At 39.6% G+C, this 15,069-nt stretch overlaps 1 protein-coding gene and 1 long non-coding RNA gene across 7 annotated transcripts in view; one reads left to right on the forward strand and one right to left on the reverse strand.

Moving 5' to 3' along the window:
- LOC144033241 (nuclear pore complex protein Nup155-like) overlaps positions 1–15,069 on the reverse strand; it is a 245,897-nt gene that overhangs the window by 67,073 nt on the left and 163,755 nt on the right. For all 3 annotated transcript variants that reach the window (XM_077541207.1, XM_077541208.1, XM_077541209.1), the window contains 3 exons: positions 7,718–7,872; positions 7,506–7,635; positions 7,203–7,316 (listed from right to left, as the gene is read on the reverse strand). In XM_077541207.1, coding sequence (XP_077397333.1) covers positions 7,203–7,316; positions 7,506–7,635; positions 7,718–7,872 — 399 coding nt within the window. The remainder of the gene's footprint in view (positions 1–7,202; positions 7,317–7,505; positions 7,636–7,717; positions 7,873–15,069) is intronic.
- The window catches only part of LOC144033244 (uncharacterized), a 106,964-nt gene continuing 99,134 nt past the window's right edge, over positions 7,240–15,069 (forward strand). Inside the window, exons 1-4 of one of the 4 annotated variants that reach the window (XR_013287910.1) lie at positions 7,240–7,438; positions 7,524–7,857; positions 9,691–9,815; positions 10,537–12,359. This is a non-coding gene — a long non-coding RNA (uncharacterized LOC144033244). Of the gene's footprint in view, positions 7,439–7,523; positions 7,858–9,690; positions 12,360–15,069 lie in introns of those variants that run through there. The other 3 variants (XR_013287908.1, XR_013287909.1, XR_013287911.1) reach the window with 3 other exon arrangements.

Below are 15,069 nucleotides of genomic sequence, written 5' to 3' on the forward strand. Positions count from 1 at the left end.
GAGATGATCCTATCTTCTCAAAATTTCACACATTTGATGAGAGTCCAGCCCTAAAGACATCTACTGACTTATATTTCATCTAACTGATAGCGCCACCTAGTGGCAATTTTTTTTCTTACGAATTTTCTTCTACGTTTTTCTCCAAACACGTTAACTGGACCTACCTCATATTTGCTCAGTTGAGGGTTTCGGCCTTCATGATGTCACAACACGAAGTTTGTGAGTTTTCGCGAATTGCTGTGGGTGTGGCTAAGCGCTGTTCGCCAAGAAAATAACGCCAGTTTTGAGGGTCTAAACATGCACAGAAACTCATGAAACTTGGCACACACATCTGGCCTGGTAAAATTAGCAATATTTTATTGTTGATTGTGCTATTTTTACAAAAATGACTCAATAGCGCCCCCTAGAAGTTTTTAACGAAGCAGCCCCGGTTGTACGTTTAAGCAAGAACGACGAATATTTTTAGGTGTATGAGGGAGCCCAAGACCTACAAAAAAGTCTCTTGGACCCATATGCTAAAATGAACAGGAAATGAGCTACGAATTTTTGAATGTCCCATTTTTGACAATTTTTGCACATTCACAGGGGGCAGACTTTTGCCCACTTCTCCTACACGTTTCATCTGACTGAGTTAAGACTTGACCTGGACCATGTCAAGTCCTGAGCCAACGACAGGGGGAAAAATCTTGACCTTTCGAAATACTATATGATGAAGGCGGGGCATCAAAATTTGTGTTTCGCACTGAAAAAGGATATGCTTAATAACTCCCCGGTACATGCTCCAAAAAATCCCAAACTTGACATGTATGTTTATCGTCAAGGCCTGAAGCTATCTCTATGACAACATTCAGTTATATATGCAGCGCCACCTAGCCCTTGAGGCATAAAAAAAAAATACCCCACATACGGTATTTTGTACAAAAAATGTAAACTCATTCTAAGTGTGATAACTAAGTCATTTATGAATATTCTTTTAGTTTCCACCACTCAAAATGTTCACTGGCATCAGACTTATCCAAACATATATATATTTTTATTTATTTTTGATAGCCTCTGTGGACATTAAAAGCAATATCGTGAATGAAGGATATGCTTAATAACTCCACGGTACATGCTCCAAAAAAAATCCCACACTTGACATGTATGCTTATAATCAAGGCCTGAAGGTATCTCGATGACAACATTCAGTTATAAATACAGCGCCACCTAGCCCTTGAGGCTTATATAAAAAAAAAAACCCACATACGGTATTTTGTACAAAAAAATGTAAACTCATTCTAAGTGTGATGACTAAGTCATATATGAATATTCTTTTAGTTTCCACCACTCAAATTGTTCACTGGCTTCACACCGATCCAAACGTATGTACGTTTCCATTTTGTTTTATTCATTTTTGATTGCCCCTTTGGACAATAAAAGTAACATTGTGCAATGAGTACAACGAGCGATGATGTGTATATACACTTTTACAAAAAATACCAATCAGGGCAACTCATTGCCTAAAAATAAAAAAGGACGCTGATTTTTGCAGGTCTTAACAACCACCAAAACCCGTTGAGCTTGACACACACTGGCAAAAAAAAATATTCTACATGTAAACGTTTATTATGCCATTTTCAAAGAAATTTTGCTTCCAATATGCCAGTACCCTAACGTGCAAGTACCCTAACGTGCAAGTACCCCAACGTGCAAGGACTCCAACGTGGCCCGGGCTGCGAGGGCCCTTTATAGCTGCTCGCAGCTCTAGTTAGGGCCCGAGCAGCGACCGCTGCGAGGTCCCTATTGTTTTTGTAAAAATTCTTCTTCTTCTTCTTCTTCTTCTTCTTCTTTATTCTCCGCAAACGATCGCGATTTTGGGTACCTAAACATTCACGAAAACTCACCAAACTTTGCACACTCCTCAGGCCCGGCGAAAAATTTGATATTATGACGTCGTCATAACAACGCGACTCTATAGCGCCCCCTAGCGTAGAAAAATGAAAACCAAGCCCGGCACGTTTGAGCTAGAGCAACAAAAATTGGCAGGCACGTGTAGCACCCCGAGACGCACAAAAAAAGTCTATTGGGACGACCATGTAGCTAAAATGTACAGGAAATGAGCTATGAATTTTTTTATGTCCAATTTTGGCCTATTTTGGCACATTCACTGTGGTCATGCTTTTTCCCCCTTTGCAAACATTTTTCATCCAATTGACTTCAAACTTCGCATTTATCATCTCAAGACCTGAGAGAACAACTGGGCAAAAAGTCTTGCCTTTTCGAAATACTATATGATGGGGGCGGGGCATCAAATATTGTCTTTAAAATTTCATTTGTCCAGAAAGAGCAAATGCTTAATAACTCCCATGTTCAAGCTCCAAAAAATCTCAAACTTCTCAGGCAACGTAATAGTCACGGCCTGAAAACATCTATATGATAAAATTCAGTTCTACATATAGCGCCACCTAGTGGTAACAATAAATGTCATACTTTACGTTTTTAGCTACTGCGCTGAGCTCGTTGAAGGGATCCAGTTGAAAATTGGTCAGAAAAGCCTTAAGAAGTTGATCATGCCCCACACCGAATATTGTAACCTTTCGCCAAAGGGCGTGGCCGCTACGGTGCCGCAAAGGCTAAAGATTTTTCGTGACAATAAAAGCTGCATTAACTTGACCGAGATGATCCTATCTTCTCAAAATTTCACACATTTGATGAGAGTCCAGCCCTGAAGACATCTACAAATTTATATTTCATCTTACTGATAGCGCCACCTAGTGGCAATTTTTTTTCTTACGAATTTTCTTCTACGATTTTCTACAAACACGTTAACTGAACCTACCTCATATTTGCTCAGATGAGGGTTTCGGCCTTCATGATGTCACAACACGAAGTTTTTGAGTTTTCGCGAATCGCTGTGGGCGTGGCTAAGCACTGTTCGCCAAGAAAACAACGCCAGTTTTGAGGGTCTAAACATGCGCAGAAACTCATGAAACTTGGCACACACATCTGGCCTGGTAAAATGAACAATATTTTATTGTTGATTGTGCTATTTTTAGAAAAATGACTCAATAGCGCCCCCTAGAATTTTTTAACGAAGCAGCCCCGGTTGTACGTTTAAGCAAGATCTATGAAAATTTTTAGGTGTATGAGGGAGTCCAAGACCTACAAAAAAGTCTCTTGGACCCATGTGCTAGAATGAACAGGAAGTGAGCTATGAATTTTTGAATGTCCCATTTTTGACGATTTTTGCACATTTTCAGGGGGCATACTTTTGCCCACTTCTCCTACACATTTCATCCGACTGACTTCAGACTTGACCTGGACCATGTCAAGACCTGAGCCAACGACAGGCGGAAAAATCTTGACTTTTGGAAATACTATATGATGAGGGCGGGGCATCAAATTTTGTGTTTCGCACTGAAAAAGGATATGCTTAATAACTCCCCGGTACATGCTCCAAAAAATCCCAAACTTGACATGTATGTTTATCGTCAAGGCCTGAAGGTATCTCTATGACAAAATTCAGTTATATATGCAGCGCCACCTAGCCCTTGAGGCGTGAAAAAAAAATACCCCACATACGGTATTTTGTACAAAAAATGTAAACTCATTCTAAGTGTGATAACTAAGTCATTTATGAATATTCTTTTAGTTTCCACCACTCAAAATGTTCACTGGCATCAGACTTATCCAAACATATATATTTTTTTATTTATTTTTGATAGCCTCTATGGACATTAAAAGCAATATCGTGAATGAAGGATATGCTTAATAACTCCACGGGACATGCTCCAAAAAAAATCCCACACTTGACATGTATGCTTATAATCAAGGCCTGAAGGTATCTCTATGACAACATTCAGTTATAAATACAGCGCCACCTAGCCCTTGAGGCTTATATAATAACAAAAAAATACCCCACATATGGTATTTTGTACAAAAAATGTAAACTCATTCTAAGTGTGATAACTAAGTCATTTATGAATATTCTTTTAGTTTCCACCACACAAATTGTTCACTGGCTTCACAACGATCCAAATGTATGTACGTTTCCATTTTGTTTTATTCATTTTTGATTGCACCTTTGGACAATAAAAGCAACATTGTTCAATGAGTACAACGAGCGATGATGATATACACTTTTACAAAAAATACCAATCAGGGCAACTCATTGCTTAAAAATAAAAAAGGACGCTGATTTTTGCAGGTCTTAACAATCACCAAAACCCATTGAGCTTGACACACACACAGGCAAAAAAAATATTCTACATGTAAAGGTTTATTATGCCATTTTCAAAGAAATTTCGCTTCCAATATGCCAGTACCCCAATGTGCCAGTACCCCAACGTGCAAGGACCCCAACGTGGCCCGGGCTGCGAGGGCCCTTTATAGCTGCTCGCAGCTCTAGTTATTCTTCTTCTTCTTCTTCTTCTTTATTCTCCGCAAACGATCGCGATTTTGGGTACCTAAACATTCACGAAAACTCACCGAACTTTGCACACTCCTCAGGCCCGGCGAAAAATTTGATATTATTAAGTCGTCATAACAATGCGACTCGATAGCGCCCCCTAGCGTAGAAAAATAAAAACCAAGCCCGGCACGTTTGAGCTAGAGCAACAAAAATTGGCAGGCATGTGTAGCACCCCGAGACGCACAAAAAAGTCTATTGGGACCATGTAGCTAAAATGTACAGGAAGTGAGCTATGAATTTTTTAATGTCCAATTTTGGCCTATTTTGGCACATTCACTGTGGTCATTCTTTTTCCCCCTTTGCAAACATTTTTCATCCAATTGACTTCAAACTTGGCATTTATCATCTCAAGACCTAAGAGAACAACTGGGCAAAAAATCTTGCCTTTTCGAAATACTATATGACGGGGTCGGGGCATCAAATATTGCCTTTAAAATTTCATTTGTCCAGAAAGAGCAAATGCTTAATAACTCCCATGTTCAAGCTCCAAAAAATCTCAAACTTCTCAGGCAACGTAATAGTCACGGCCTGAAAACATCTATATGATAAAATTCAGTTATACATATAGCGCCACCAAGTGGTTACAATAAATGTCATACTTTACGTTTTTAGCTACTGTGCTGAGCTTGTTGAAGGGATCCATTTGAAAATTGGTCAGAAAAGCCTTAAGATGTTGATCATGCCCCACACCGAATATTGTAACTTTTCGCCAAAGGGCGTGGCCGCTACGGTGACGCAAAGTCTGAAGATTTTTCGTGAAAATAAAAGCTGCATTAACTTGACCGAGATGATCCTATCTTCTCAAAATTTCACATTTTTGATGAGAGTCGAGCCCTAAAGACATCTACTAACTTATATTTCATCTAACTGATTGCGCCACCTAGTGGCAATTTTTTTTCTTACGAATTTTCTTCTACGTTTTTCTCCAAACACGTTAACTGGACCTACCTCATATTTGCTCAGATGAGGGTTTCGGCCTTCATGATGTCACAACACGAAGTTTATGAGTTTTCGCGAATTGCTGTGGACGTGGCAAAGCGCTGTTCGCCAAGAAAACAACGCCAGTTTTGAGGGTCTAAACATGCACAGAAACTCATGAAACTTGGCACACACATCTGGCCTGGTAAAATGAGCAATATTTTATTGTTGATAGTGCTATTTTTACAAAAATGACTCAATAGCGCCGCCTAGAAATTTTTAACGAAGCAGCCCCGGTTGTACGTTTAAGCAAGAACGATGAATATTTTTAGGTGTATGAGGGAGCCAAAGACCTACAAAAAAGTCTCTTGGACCCATATACTAAAATGAACAGGAAGTGAGCTACGAATTTTTGAATGTCCCATTTTTGACGATTTTTGCACATTTACAGGGGGCAGACTTTTGCCTTCTCCTACACGTTTCATCTGACTGAGTTAAGACTTGACCTGGACCATGTCAAGACCTGAGCCAACGACAGGGGGAAAAATCTTGACCTTTCGAAATACTATATGATGAAGGCGGGGCATCAAAATTTGTGTTTCGCACTGAAAAAGGATATGCTTAATAACTCCCCGGTACATGCTCCAAAAAATCCCAAACTTGACATGTATGTTTATCGTCAAGGCCTGAAGCTATCTCTATGACAACATTCAGTTATATATGCAGCGCCACCTAGCCCTTGAGGCATAAAAAAAAAATACCCCACATATGGTATTTTGTACAAAAAATGTAAACTCATTCTAAGTGTGATAACTAAGTCATTTATGAATATTCTTTTAGTTTCCACCACTCAAAATGTTCACTGGCATCAGACTTATCCAAACATATATATATTTTTATTTATTTTTGATAGCCTCTGTGGACATTAAAAGCAATATCGTGAATGAAGGATATGCTTAATAACTCCACGGTAATGCTCCAAAAAAAATCCCACACTTGACATGTATGCTTATAATCAAGGCCTGAAGGTATCTCGATGACAACATTCAGTTATAAATACAGCGCCACCTAGCCCTTGAGGCTTATATAAAAAAAAAAAAAAAACATACGGTATTTTGTACAAAAAATGTAAACTCATTCTAAGTGTGATGACTAAGTCATTTATGAATATTCTTTTAGTTTCCACCACTCAAATTGTTCACTGGCTTCACACCGATCCAAACGTATGTACGTTTCCATTTTGTTTTATTCATTTTTGATTGCCCCTTTGGACAATAAAAGTAACATTGTGCAATGAGTACAACGAGCGATGATGTATATATACACTTTTACAAAAAATACCAATCAGGGCAACTCATTGCCTAAAAATAAAAAAGGACGCTGATTTTTGCAGGTCTTAACAATCACCAAAACCCGTTGAGCTTGACACACACTGGCAAAAAAAAAATTCTACATGTAAACGTTTATTATGCCATTTTCAAAGAAATTTTGCTTCCAATATGCCAGTACCCCAACGTGCCAGTACCCTAACGTTCAAGTACCCCAACGTGCAAGGACCATAACGTGGCCCGGGCTGCGAGGGCCCTTTATAGCTGCTCGCAGCTCTAGTTGTAATTGTAATTGAATTTCGATTAATTGCACAGCCCTATTACAATAAAGTAAAAACAATTACATTAAGATGTGTAAGATTTATAAAGTTTAAATAAATAAATAAATAAATAAAAACTACCAAAATATCATTTAACTGTCCTTGAAGCGCATTTTTAGCTATGATGGCATCTTTCCCCTACGATTGTGATAATAATCATACATCATACAGGATTTGTGTCGTTACCGTGGTGATGTCAATGAGCTTCAAATCCAACTCAGGGATGACTATTTCCAACAAAGGATTATAGGAGCTTTGTCGTACTAGTGTCTCTTGAACCTGGAGTTGGATGCGCGCCACCTAGAAGAATTCAAAGCGGTGTTTCATGTATGGGTGGATTAATTCAGTCTACAAATATTTTTAGCTTTCAGACATGATATGGGAGTGATTCTGGCTTGCAACTTTGGTCGGGGCCAACATTGGTAAATGTCAAACCTTCGCCATTCGTTAGACATTAGTTTTAAAGGATCAAGACAGGCTAAAAAGCACCTCCATCTTCTCCTCCAGCACATGTAGGAAATCGCTGTCTGCCGCCTGATCCATGAGGCGGGAGGAGCTCTGAGCGGAAAAGATGGCCCGGGCCAAGTATTCCAGACGCTTCATGAGGGAGATCTCAGGGCTGCATGCATGCACAGACGAGAAGTACATTGATGAGAGTACGACGACATCATCATCATCATCGTCATCGTTGTCATCGTTACCTGTGCAAGTCAGCAAGGCTGGCCAGCACGTGGGCGGCCTTGCCAAAGCTGCGGTTCTTCTCGTAGTAGCGCCACAGCAGGTCCATGATTTCGATTTTGCGCTGATTCTTTTGGATCATGTACGTGAGATGCGCTTCCAGGTATGGCGAATTCACCTGGACAAAAGGATACAATTGGAAAAAGATAATCAGTTAAAATTTTGGAACTAGCCTTTGCCTTTTTCCAGTGGCCTGTTTTGTCCACCCATTTAAAAAAAAATTTTTTTTTAACTGTCTAACTTCTCAAATAGTGCCACCTAGTACGGTGCAAGGTTATTCCAGTTAATGAAAATGAAAATAGTAAAACTAAAGTTTAAAAAAAAATGTTAATGAATTAAAAACAAAAATGCACTTTAAAAATATAAAAACTAACTGAAACCAACTATAACTAGAGCTGCGAGCAGCTATAAAGGGCCCTCGCAGCCCGGGTCACGTTGGGGTACTTGCACGTTGGGGTATTGGCACGTTGGGGTACGCTCTACACTAACTTTTCCACGACTATAGCAGTGGTGCGAGTATCATTTTTAGTTGCTCGCACCATTTTTTGTGGAGGTGCAGCATGACCTTAGGCATAGGCAACTCGATATATTTGCAAAATATAGGGTTTGCCTGCAACAGCAGTGGCTATCAAAGCAGGTCAATAATTTTGTATATTAACTCATGTCAACATTATTTTGTTTAGCTTATTAGAAGTACTTTTTTTTTCCTTCACCTGCTCCTCGGCTGTCCTCGCTCCGAAGGTTCGAGATTTCACCAGCTAGACCGAGTTAACGACATTCCAAATAACCAGACTTCGTTTTCCTTTTGTGCTGTTAATTTGAACAATGGCCTCTGACCATTACCCTCTTTAGGTCGTCGTAAAACTAGAAAATAAAATAAAAAAACAATGTAATGTTAGCTAACTATACGCGACACACTTTCATGCTAGTAGCTAGTTACATTGCGCATTCAACAATCTCTAAATGTCCTAATTAACTAAAATAAATCGACAGGGTTTTTATATGGACATCGCATGTACTTATGGATAATTCTTGTCCAAAGCAAAAACACAAATAAGATCCAATAGTCTGCGTAACAATGAACGTGTTGGCGTTTCGTGCTGCCACATTGGAGTGGTGCGGTGTCTTTTTTTTTTACTCAACAAAAACATTAAACCTATCAACCACAGGAGGGCGCTTAAAGACTGCACAAATTCAAACTAAAACTTCTGACGGGCAGAATAATCTATATCGTTTGATTTGGCACCATCCGCTGGCCTCCTTTATCACCATCATTCTCATTTTGTTTTAGAAAATAATCCACAATAGACCGCTTCATTTTTTTAAAATTCGCTGCCGCTTTTCCCTGACCCCCGCACGGCCCGCTACCACACCACAACCGCCTCCAGTGCTTTTCCGTTAAAGGTATGACGTTAGATTTGTGCCACAATTCCGCAAGCGTAATGGGAAGTACCGTGTGCAAAAGGCGTGTTTCGTGCGTAACAAAAATGTGTTTCGTACGTACAAAATGTGTTTCGTGCGTACCAAAAATGTGTTTCGTACGTACAAAATGTGTTTCGTGCGTACCAAAAATATGTTTCGTACGTACAAAATGTGTTTCGTGCGTACAAAACAGTCCTCGCGCACGCTTGCTACGTCTCTCCTCAACTCGTACAAAACTTTGATTTACGCTTGCGATGCAAGGGTCGAGGCGTAATATTTGTGCCACAATTCTTAACCAATCAGGAGTCGGACAGGAGAGCAAATCCTGATTGGCTGTTTAATATCCAATCAGGCAGAACTTTGACAACGTGTCGTTACGCCGCGTTGCATCATGGGTGCTTTTTCGATTTTTCTTTTGTTTACTAGCAGTCGGTGCTTTCCTGTTTGTATTTTATCTGCATTTCTGCTGACTTTTATTTACTTAACAAAAGTTTTGTTATATTACGGGGTGAAGCAGCTCCGAAACTGCTTTCCTGCTTAGCGGAAGACAAGTTTTAGCCCTCATGGGACCGTTGGATGACCGTTGGGGGGGGGACGCTAACTTCCGAATCGATGACTACTTTCAACATTTTCATTACGGTAAGTAACATCTTTTAACTTGGCCACTATCACACACAGGCTTCCAAGACAATCAAAATTGTATGTGATAGTTACATACACGACATTGGCAATGGATGTGCATAGTTATGATGAAGAAAAAAAATCGCCACCCCCTTTCTTTATTTTCCTGTGCATTTTTAGTGCCTAGTGCCACCAAATGTATATCGTGTAACTAACAGACAGAAAAAAAACATGGAATGTCCAAAAGCACTGTTAACACAATGCCATAGTTACTGATTTAAGTACGTTAGTGATATTGATTAGTTTTGAAAATCGTGGAAAATTACGAGATATCAGGTCTTGAATTCAATTCACGAGTTTTGTTGTCATTACCTGTATACTTGTGCACATAAATGCCATATCAAACAAATCACTAAAGCAGCCTTTTTACCACCTAAAAGACTTCGACAGAAGAGTTGAATGCTCCATACCAGAAGAACCTGACTCATGCTTTTATTTCCAGTAGACTTGATTGTTGCAAAGGTCTTCTGACTGTTCTCCCTCAAAAGAGAATCACATTATAGCTGCAGAGGTTATGAAGTGGTTACCCTTAGTTGTACGACATTTAACATGAACAAGAAACTGTAGAAACATGGATGGTCACATTGTTTTCCCATAACTACATGAAGATGGATGGATATGATTGTTTCACGTTTTACAATTAATAACCTTGAGCTTTTGTTTGTTTGCAATTTACCAGGTAAACCAACCCAGATTGCACATCGTTTCTATATCCGGGTCACAGTCATCAATAAGAAATCTAAGGACAGAGAGTACAGCTGAGATGGATGGGACGGCGATGGATGGCTCCACAATAGGAGTCTACCATGCCTACTGTGTGTAAAACTTGAAATAAAAACTGCAAAGATGCACTGTAACTGAGGACAATTCATTTGATTTAAAAACAAAATGTACAGTTTGCTGTTTGTTGATCGATAATGCATCATTAAGTGTCAATTACAAATACAATGTGTAATATATTTTCATCTGTGGAACCTCTTGGGTCTTGCATTCTCAATACATCATCGTGAGTACAGTACTCTGAGGTCTTCATGGTCAATGATGGGCAAATGTGCGACCATGATGGGCAAATGTGCAGTGTGTGCACTTCCGCACTTTAATCTTGAAACCATAAATGTGTCATGTACTGCATTGGCACTGTACCTGCAATAGTATTTTGGTTATTGTTTACAGGTTGTTCCGAATACAGTGTGTGTGACACTTTTTATTTTTCTAATTGTCAATGATACTGTTTGCAAGACACATTTAAATAAGTTCAGTAAATGTGTCGACAACTCACAGGAGAAAAAATATTTAAAAAATGTTTGATTTGGTATGCTGCAAAACAGGCCATTACAACTATTCGAACTTCAAATTATGATAGTCCAATGTTAATGTTGTCATTCTTCAGAAGCTCTTGATTTCTCTGCTGTCAAGCTCAAGCTTCACGTTCTGACTCTTCCTCTTCCTCCGACATTTTAATTACTAAGTCAAATTGGTCTCATCAGCTGGCTCAAAAACGTCAGGAATTAGGGCTGCACAAAATTGGAAAATCATGCAATACGCGATTTTGCTGAATATAGCAATAGATATTGCAATATTTAATATGGATCTAAAGAAATGACTGATGATGATTTTATTATCTAATGAACAAATTATATTTCTCATGCAGTAAAATGTATTCAGTTATTTAATTGTAATGACTTCAATAATGTTCAACTAGTGGATAGTGGTGCACATTTTAGCAAGTGGCTGACTGGTCAAATTCAGATAAAAGCATAAAATTCCATATGAAACCTATTGCATGTCTGTTATATGCATATTGCATGGGCCAATAGCGCGATATCAATATTTTTTCCACTCCACTTCTTCATCTTCTGCTTCTCGTGGTGTTTTTGACACTTCTGTTGTGGTGTCATCAGGTGCATTCTGTGTCCTTTGTCATCTTTGTTGCCTGGTAATAAAAACAAAACCCAAGGTTAGCGCTCAGATTTTTAATTGTCTATCTGTAGTTATGGAAAAATGACAAGATCAACCATGTTTCTCACATTAGTAAAACATGTTTATTTCAACAGCTGCTAGTCATGGTGTATGGTTGTCTTGTAACCAAAATGAATTCAATTCTTTAGTCAATAACTATGGCATTGGACTGCCAAACACAGTGCTCTTAGGTATTCAATGTTTTCTATTATTCACGATATACATTTGGTGGTACCAGGCACTAATAACTAAAGAAAAATGGATGGTCTAACATTTTCTTTTCTACTTCTTATACAACGCCACTCATGAAGGCATGCATTGTTTAAGATTGTAATGATAGTAGCACGATCAAAAGAGGAGAAAACTATAGGATTTACTGACTTAAATACAGTACAGTATTTTGTAACTTACCATAATGAAAACGTAAGTAGCAGGTTAGCCTCTTCTCTTTTTTTTTTCTTCTATTTTATGCCGTCATCCAACATCACCATGAGCGCTAAAACTTGTTTTCCCTCCTTCTTCCGCTAAGCAGGAAAGCAGTTAGGAGTTGATTCATCCCGTAACATAACAAAACTTCTATTAAGTAAATAAAAGTCAGCAGAAATACAGACAAAAATTCAAACAGGAAAGCACCGAGGGCTAGTAAACAAAAAAAAAAAAAAGAAAAATCGAAGAAGCACCCATGATGCAACGCGGCGTGACGACACATTGTCAAAGTTCTGCCTGATTGGATATTAAACAGCCAATCAGGATTTGCTCTTCTGTCCGACTCCTGATTGGTTAAGAATTGTGGCACAAATATTACGCCTCGACCCTTGCATCGCAAGCGTAAATCAAAGTTTTGTACGTGTTGAGGAGAGACGTAGCAAGCGTGCGCGAGGACTGTTTCGTACGCACGAAACACATTTTGTACGTACGAAACACATTTTTGGTACGCACGAAACACATTTTGTACGTACGAAACACATTTTTGGTACGCACGAAACACGCCTTTTGCACACGGTACTTCCCATTACGCTTGCAGAATTGTGGCACAAATCTAACGCCATATAAAGGAGGCGCACGGCGGGAAGGGGGCGGGATCATTTGAACTCGCCAAACCAAGCTTGCATTCCCCAATGCATGCGGATCTGCCATAAAATTTCACGAGTGGCAAGTCACGCCAACATGGAACCATATTTACAATTTAATATGGACCACCATGAATGAAATATTGAGATTGACGACCGGGTTGCGAGTCGCGAAGCTACTTGTGAATGGAGAAGTCTGCCGCTGGCGCTCTCATTCAAGTTAATGGGGACACACGACCACAATTTTTTTTTTTTTTTTAACCACAAACATTACAAATCCATCCAAAAGTAAATTTTAAATTGTAAATATAGTACAGCGTTGTTGTAAAAGATTATTACATTGATTCGAACCCGTTGCCATGGGCGGGCCTTGGGGGTCCGTGCCCGCCCTGTCAGTCAGCCGTGCCCGCCCTAGCAAGATGACTCACCAACTATTCGTCCTATCAGTCACGTAAACTTGCGCCTTCTGTTGTAAGTAAAGCATGGCGTGCCAGCCAACCACATACTTCCTTTCAAGTTTGGCTGTGATTGACAACTAAGCGAGCCAATGACAATCAGGATCAGGAGGGATGGGGTGGGGTGGGGGGAGACGCGCGCTCTGGAGACGTGCCTTAGCCAAATCTACTTCCGGGTAGATAGTGCGCATTTGCCGGCTGGCGCTGGGACAAAGACTGAGCAGTGAGCACGTCGTGCCGCTTTAATGGAAGCCACCAAATGCCAAACGTCGATCCAGGATGACACAGTTGACATCAATGGGAATCCTGAGTCCACTGGTTACGTTTACAAGTGAGTGTCAAACTTTTATTTTAATTAGTCAAGCCCCACAGCACGGATGAATTGTAGCAATACACAGTATGCTGTTCACAGACCCAAGCAGTCACACATACACAACAACAACTAAGGAGCATAAAATTATTTATCACTAAAGCAGTTGCAGTACAATGTGAGTTGAATTCTCTTTTTTTATTGCCAAGTTTGTTCATGTTGATGACTGTCACTAAGTTCTAATTAAAACAAAACAAAACAGCACTTTACACATCCTTTTGGATTGATATTCTGCTTAGTTTTTCACTGAACCCATATGTTGTTTCTGTATATCATCGACATAACTCAACCTTATTTCTAAATCACTTTAAAACAGCCATTGCTGCATACAAAGTGCTGTGCATGGAATAGAAATTAGTCTTTTAGTAGACACAAGTGAAATAAAATAACACAAAATAAAATTAATTAGAGTAAATATAAGTAGCTAAGTATACACGCAAATAAAATACTAAAAAAAAAAAATCTGTGCAAGTATAGAAATAAAATAACACAAAATACTGAAGACACCATAAAAAAAGTAAAATGATGTGAAGTCTCATGCTGAGTCAAAGATCAAAGAATAGAGATGTCTGGCAAAAATGAAAGGAAATTTTGTCCATATCGTACAGCCCTAATCCAACACGCAAATAAAGGCAACTGCTAGCCAATTCCAGATAGAAGGGGCTGGGTCACAGAGTCATTCATTCGGACATAGTTGTTTACAGAAGAGTGGATTTGTTTCAAATGAACTTTTGAGTTGAATAAATGCAAAATGAACTACACATTTTTTTTTCAGTTTGTCTTTTAGATTTCAGAACGAACTGCCGCTTTTAAGTGACAGAAAATATTTCTGAACACTTTTGCAGTTGTCACAATGCCGCTGTTCAACCTGATGAACATTAGATTTAGGTTGATAAAGTGTGCCACCCCCAAAAAAGGTAATGCCCCCCCTACAATTTCTTTCTGGTGACGGGTCTGCATTGATTGTATGTACCGTATTTTTATGACTTTGGTGAAGACCAGCGGGCACCTTTGGTTCTCTCGTGCAAACAAGGAAATGGGCGTTCACGTTGCTCTATGCATTGCTGTCTGTGAATCAGATGACGGGTGACGACGGCCCCTCTCGTAACCCGACGACCGGCGCTGCAGAACCACTGCCGAAAGGGTTCTAAACAGCGGTTACAACGGAACCGCTCGGCCCCGAAAGAGTCCCATGGAGGTATTCGGGGGCAAAAAATGCCGCTTCCATGTGGAACCGGTCCGGTGGCAAAGAGCCATATTACATATGTTTGTATGTAAATTGTAGTCTGCGCGGTGTGCGTATACACGTATGCTGTGCCGGTCAGGAAGTAGTAAGCCAATCACATTGCAGCGGGTCA

Source organism: Festucalex cinctus, chromosome 13 (genome assembly GCF_051991245.1).
Source record: "Festucalex cinctus isolate MCC-2025b chromosome 13, RoL_Fcin_1.0, whole genome shotgun sequence".
Lineage (NCBI taxonomy): Eukaryota > Metazoa > Chordata > Actinopteri > Syngnathiformes > Syngnathidae > Festucalex > Festucalex cinctus.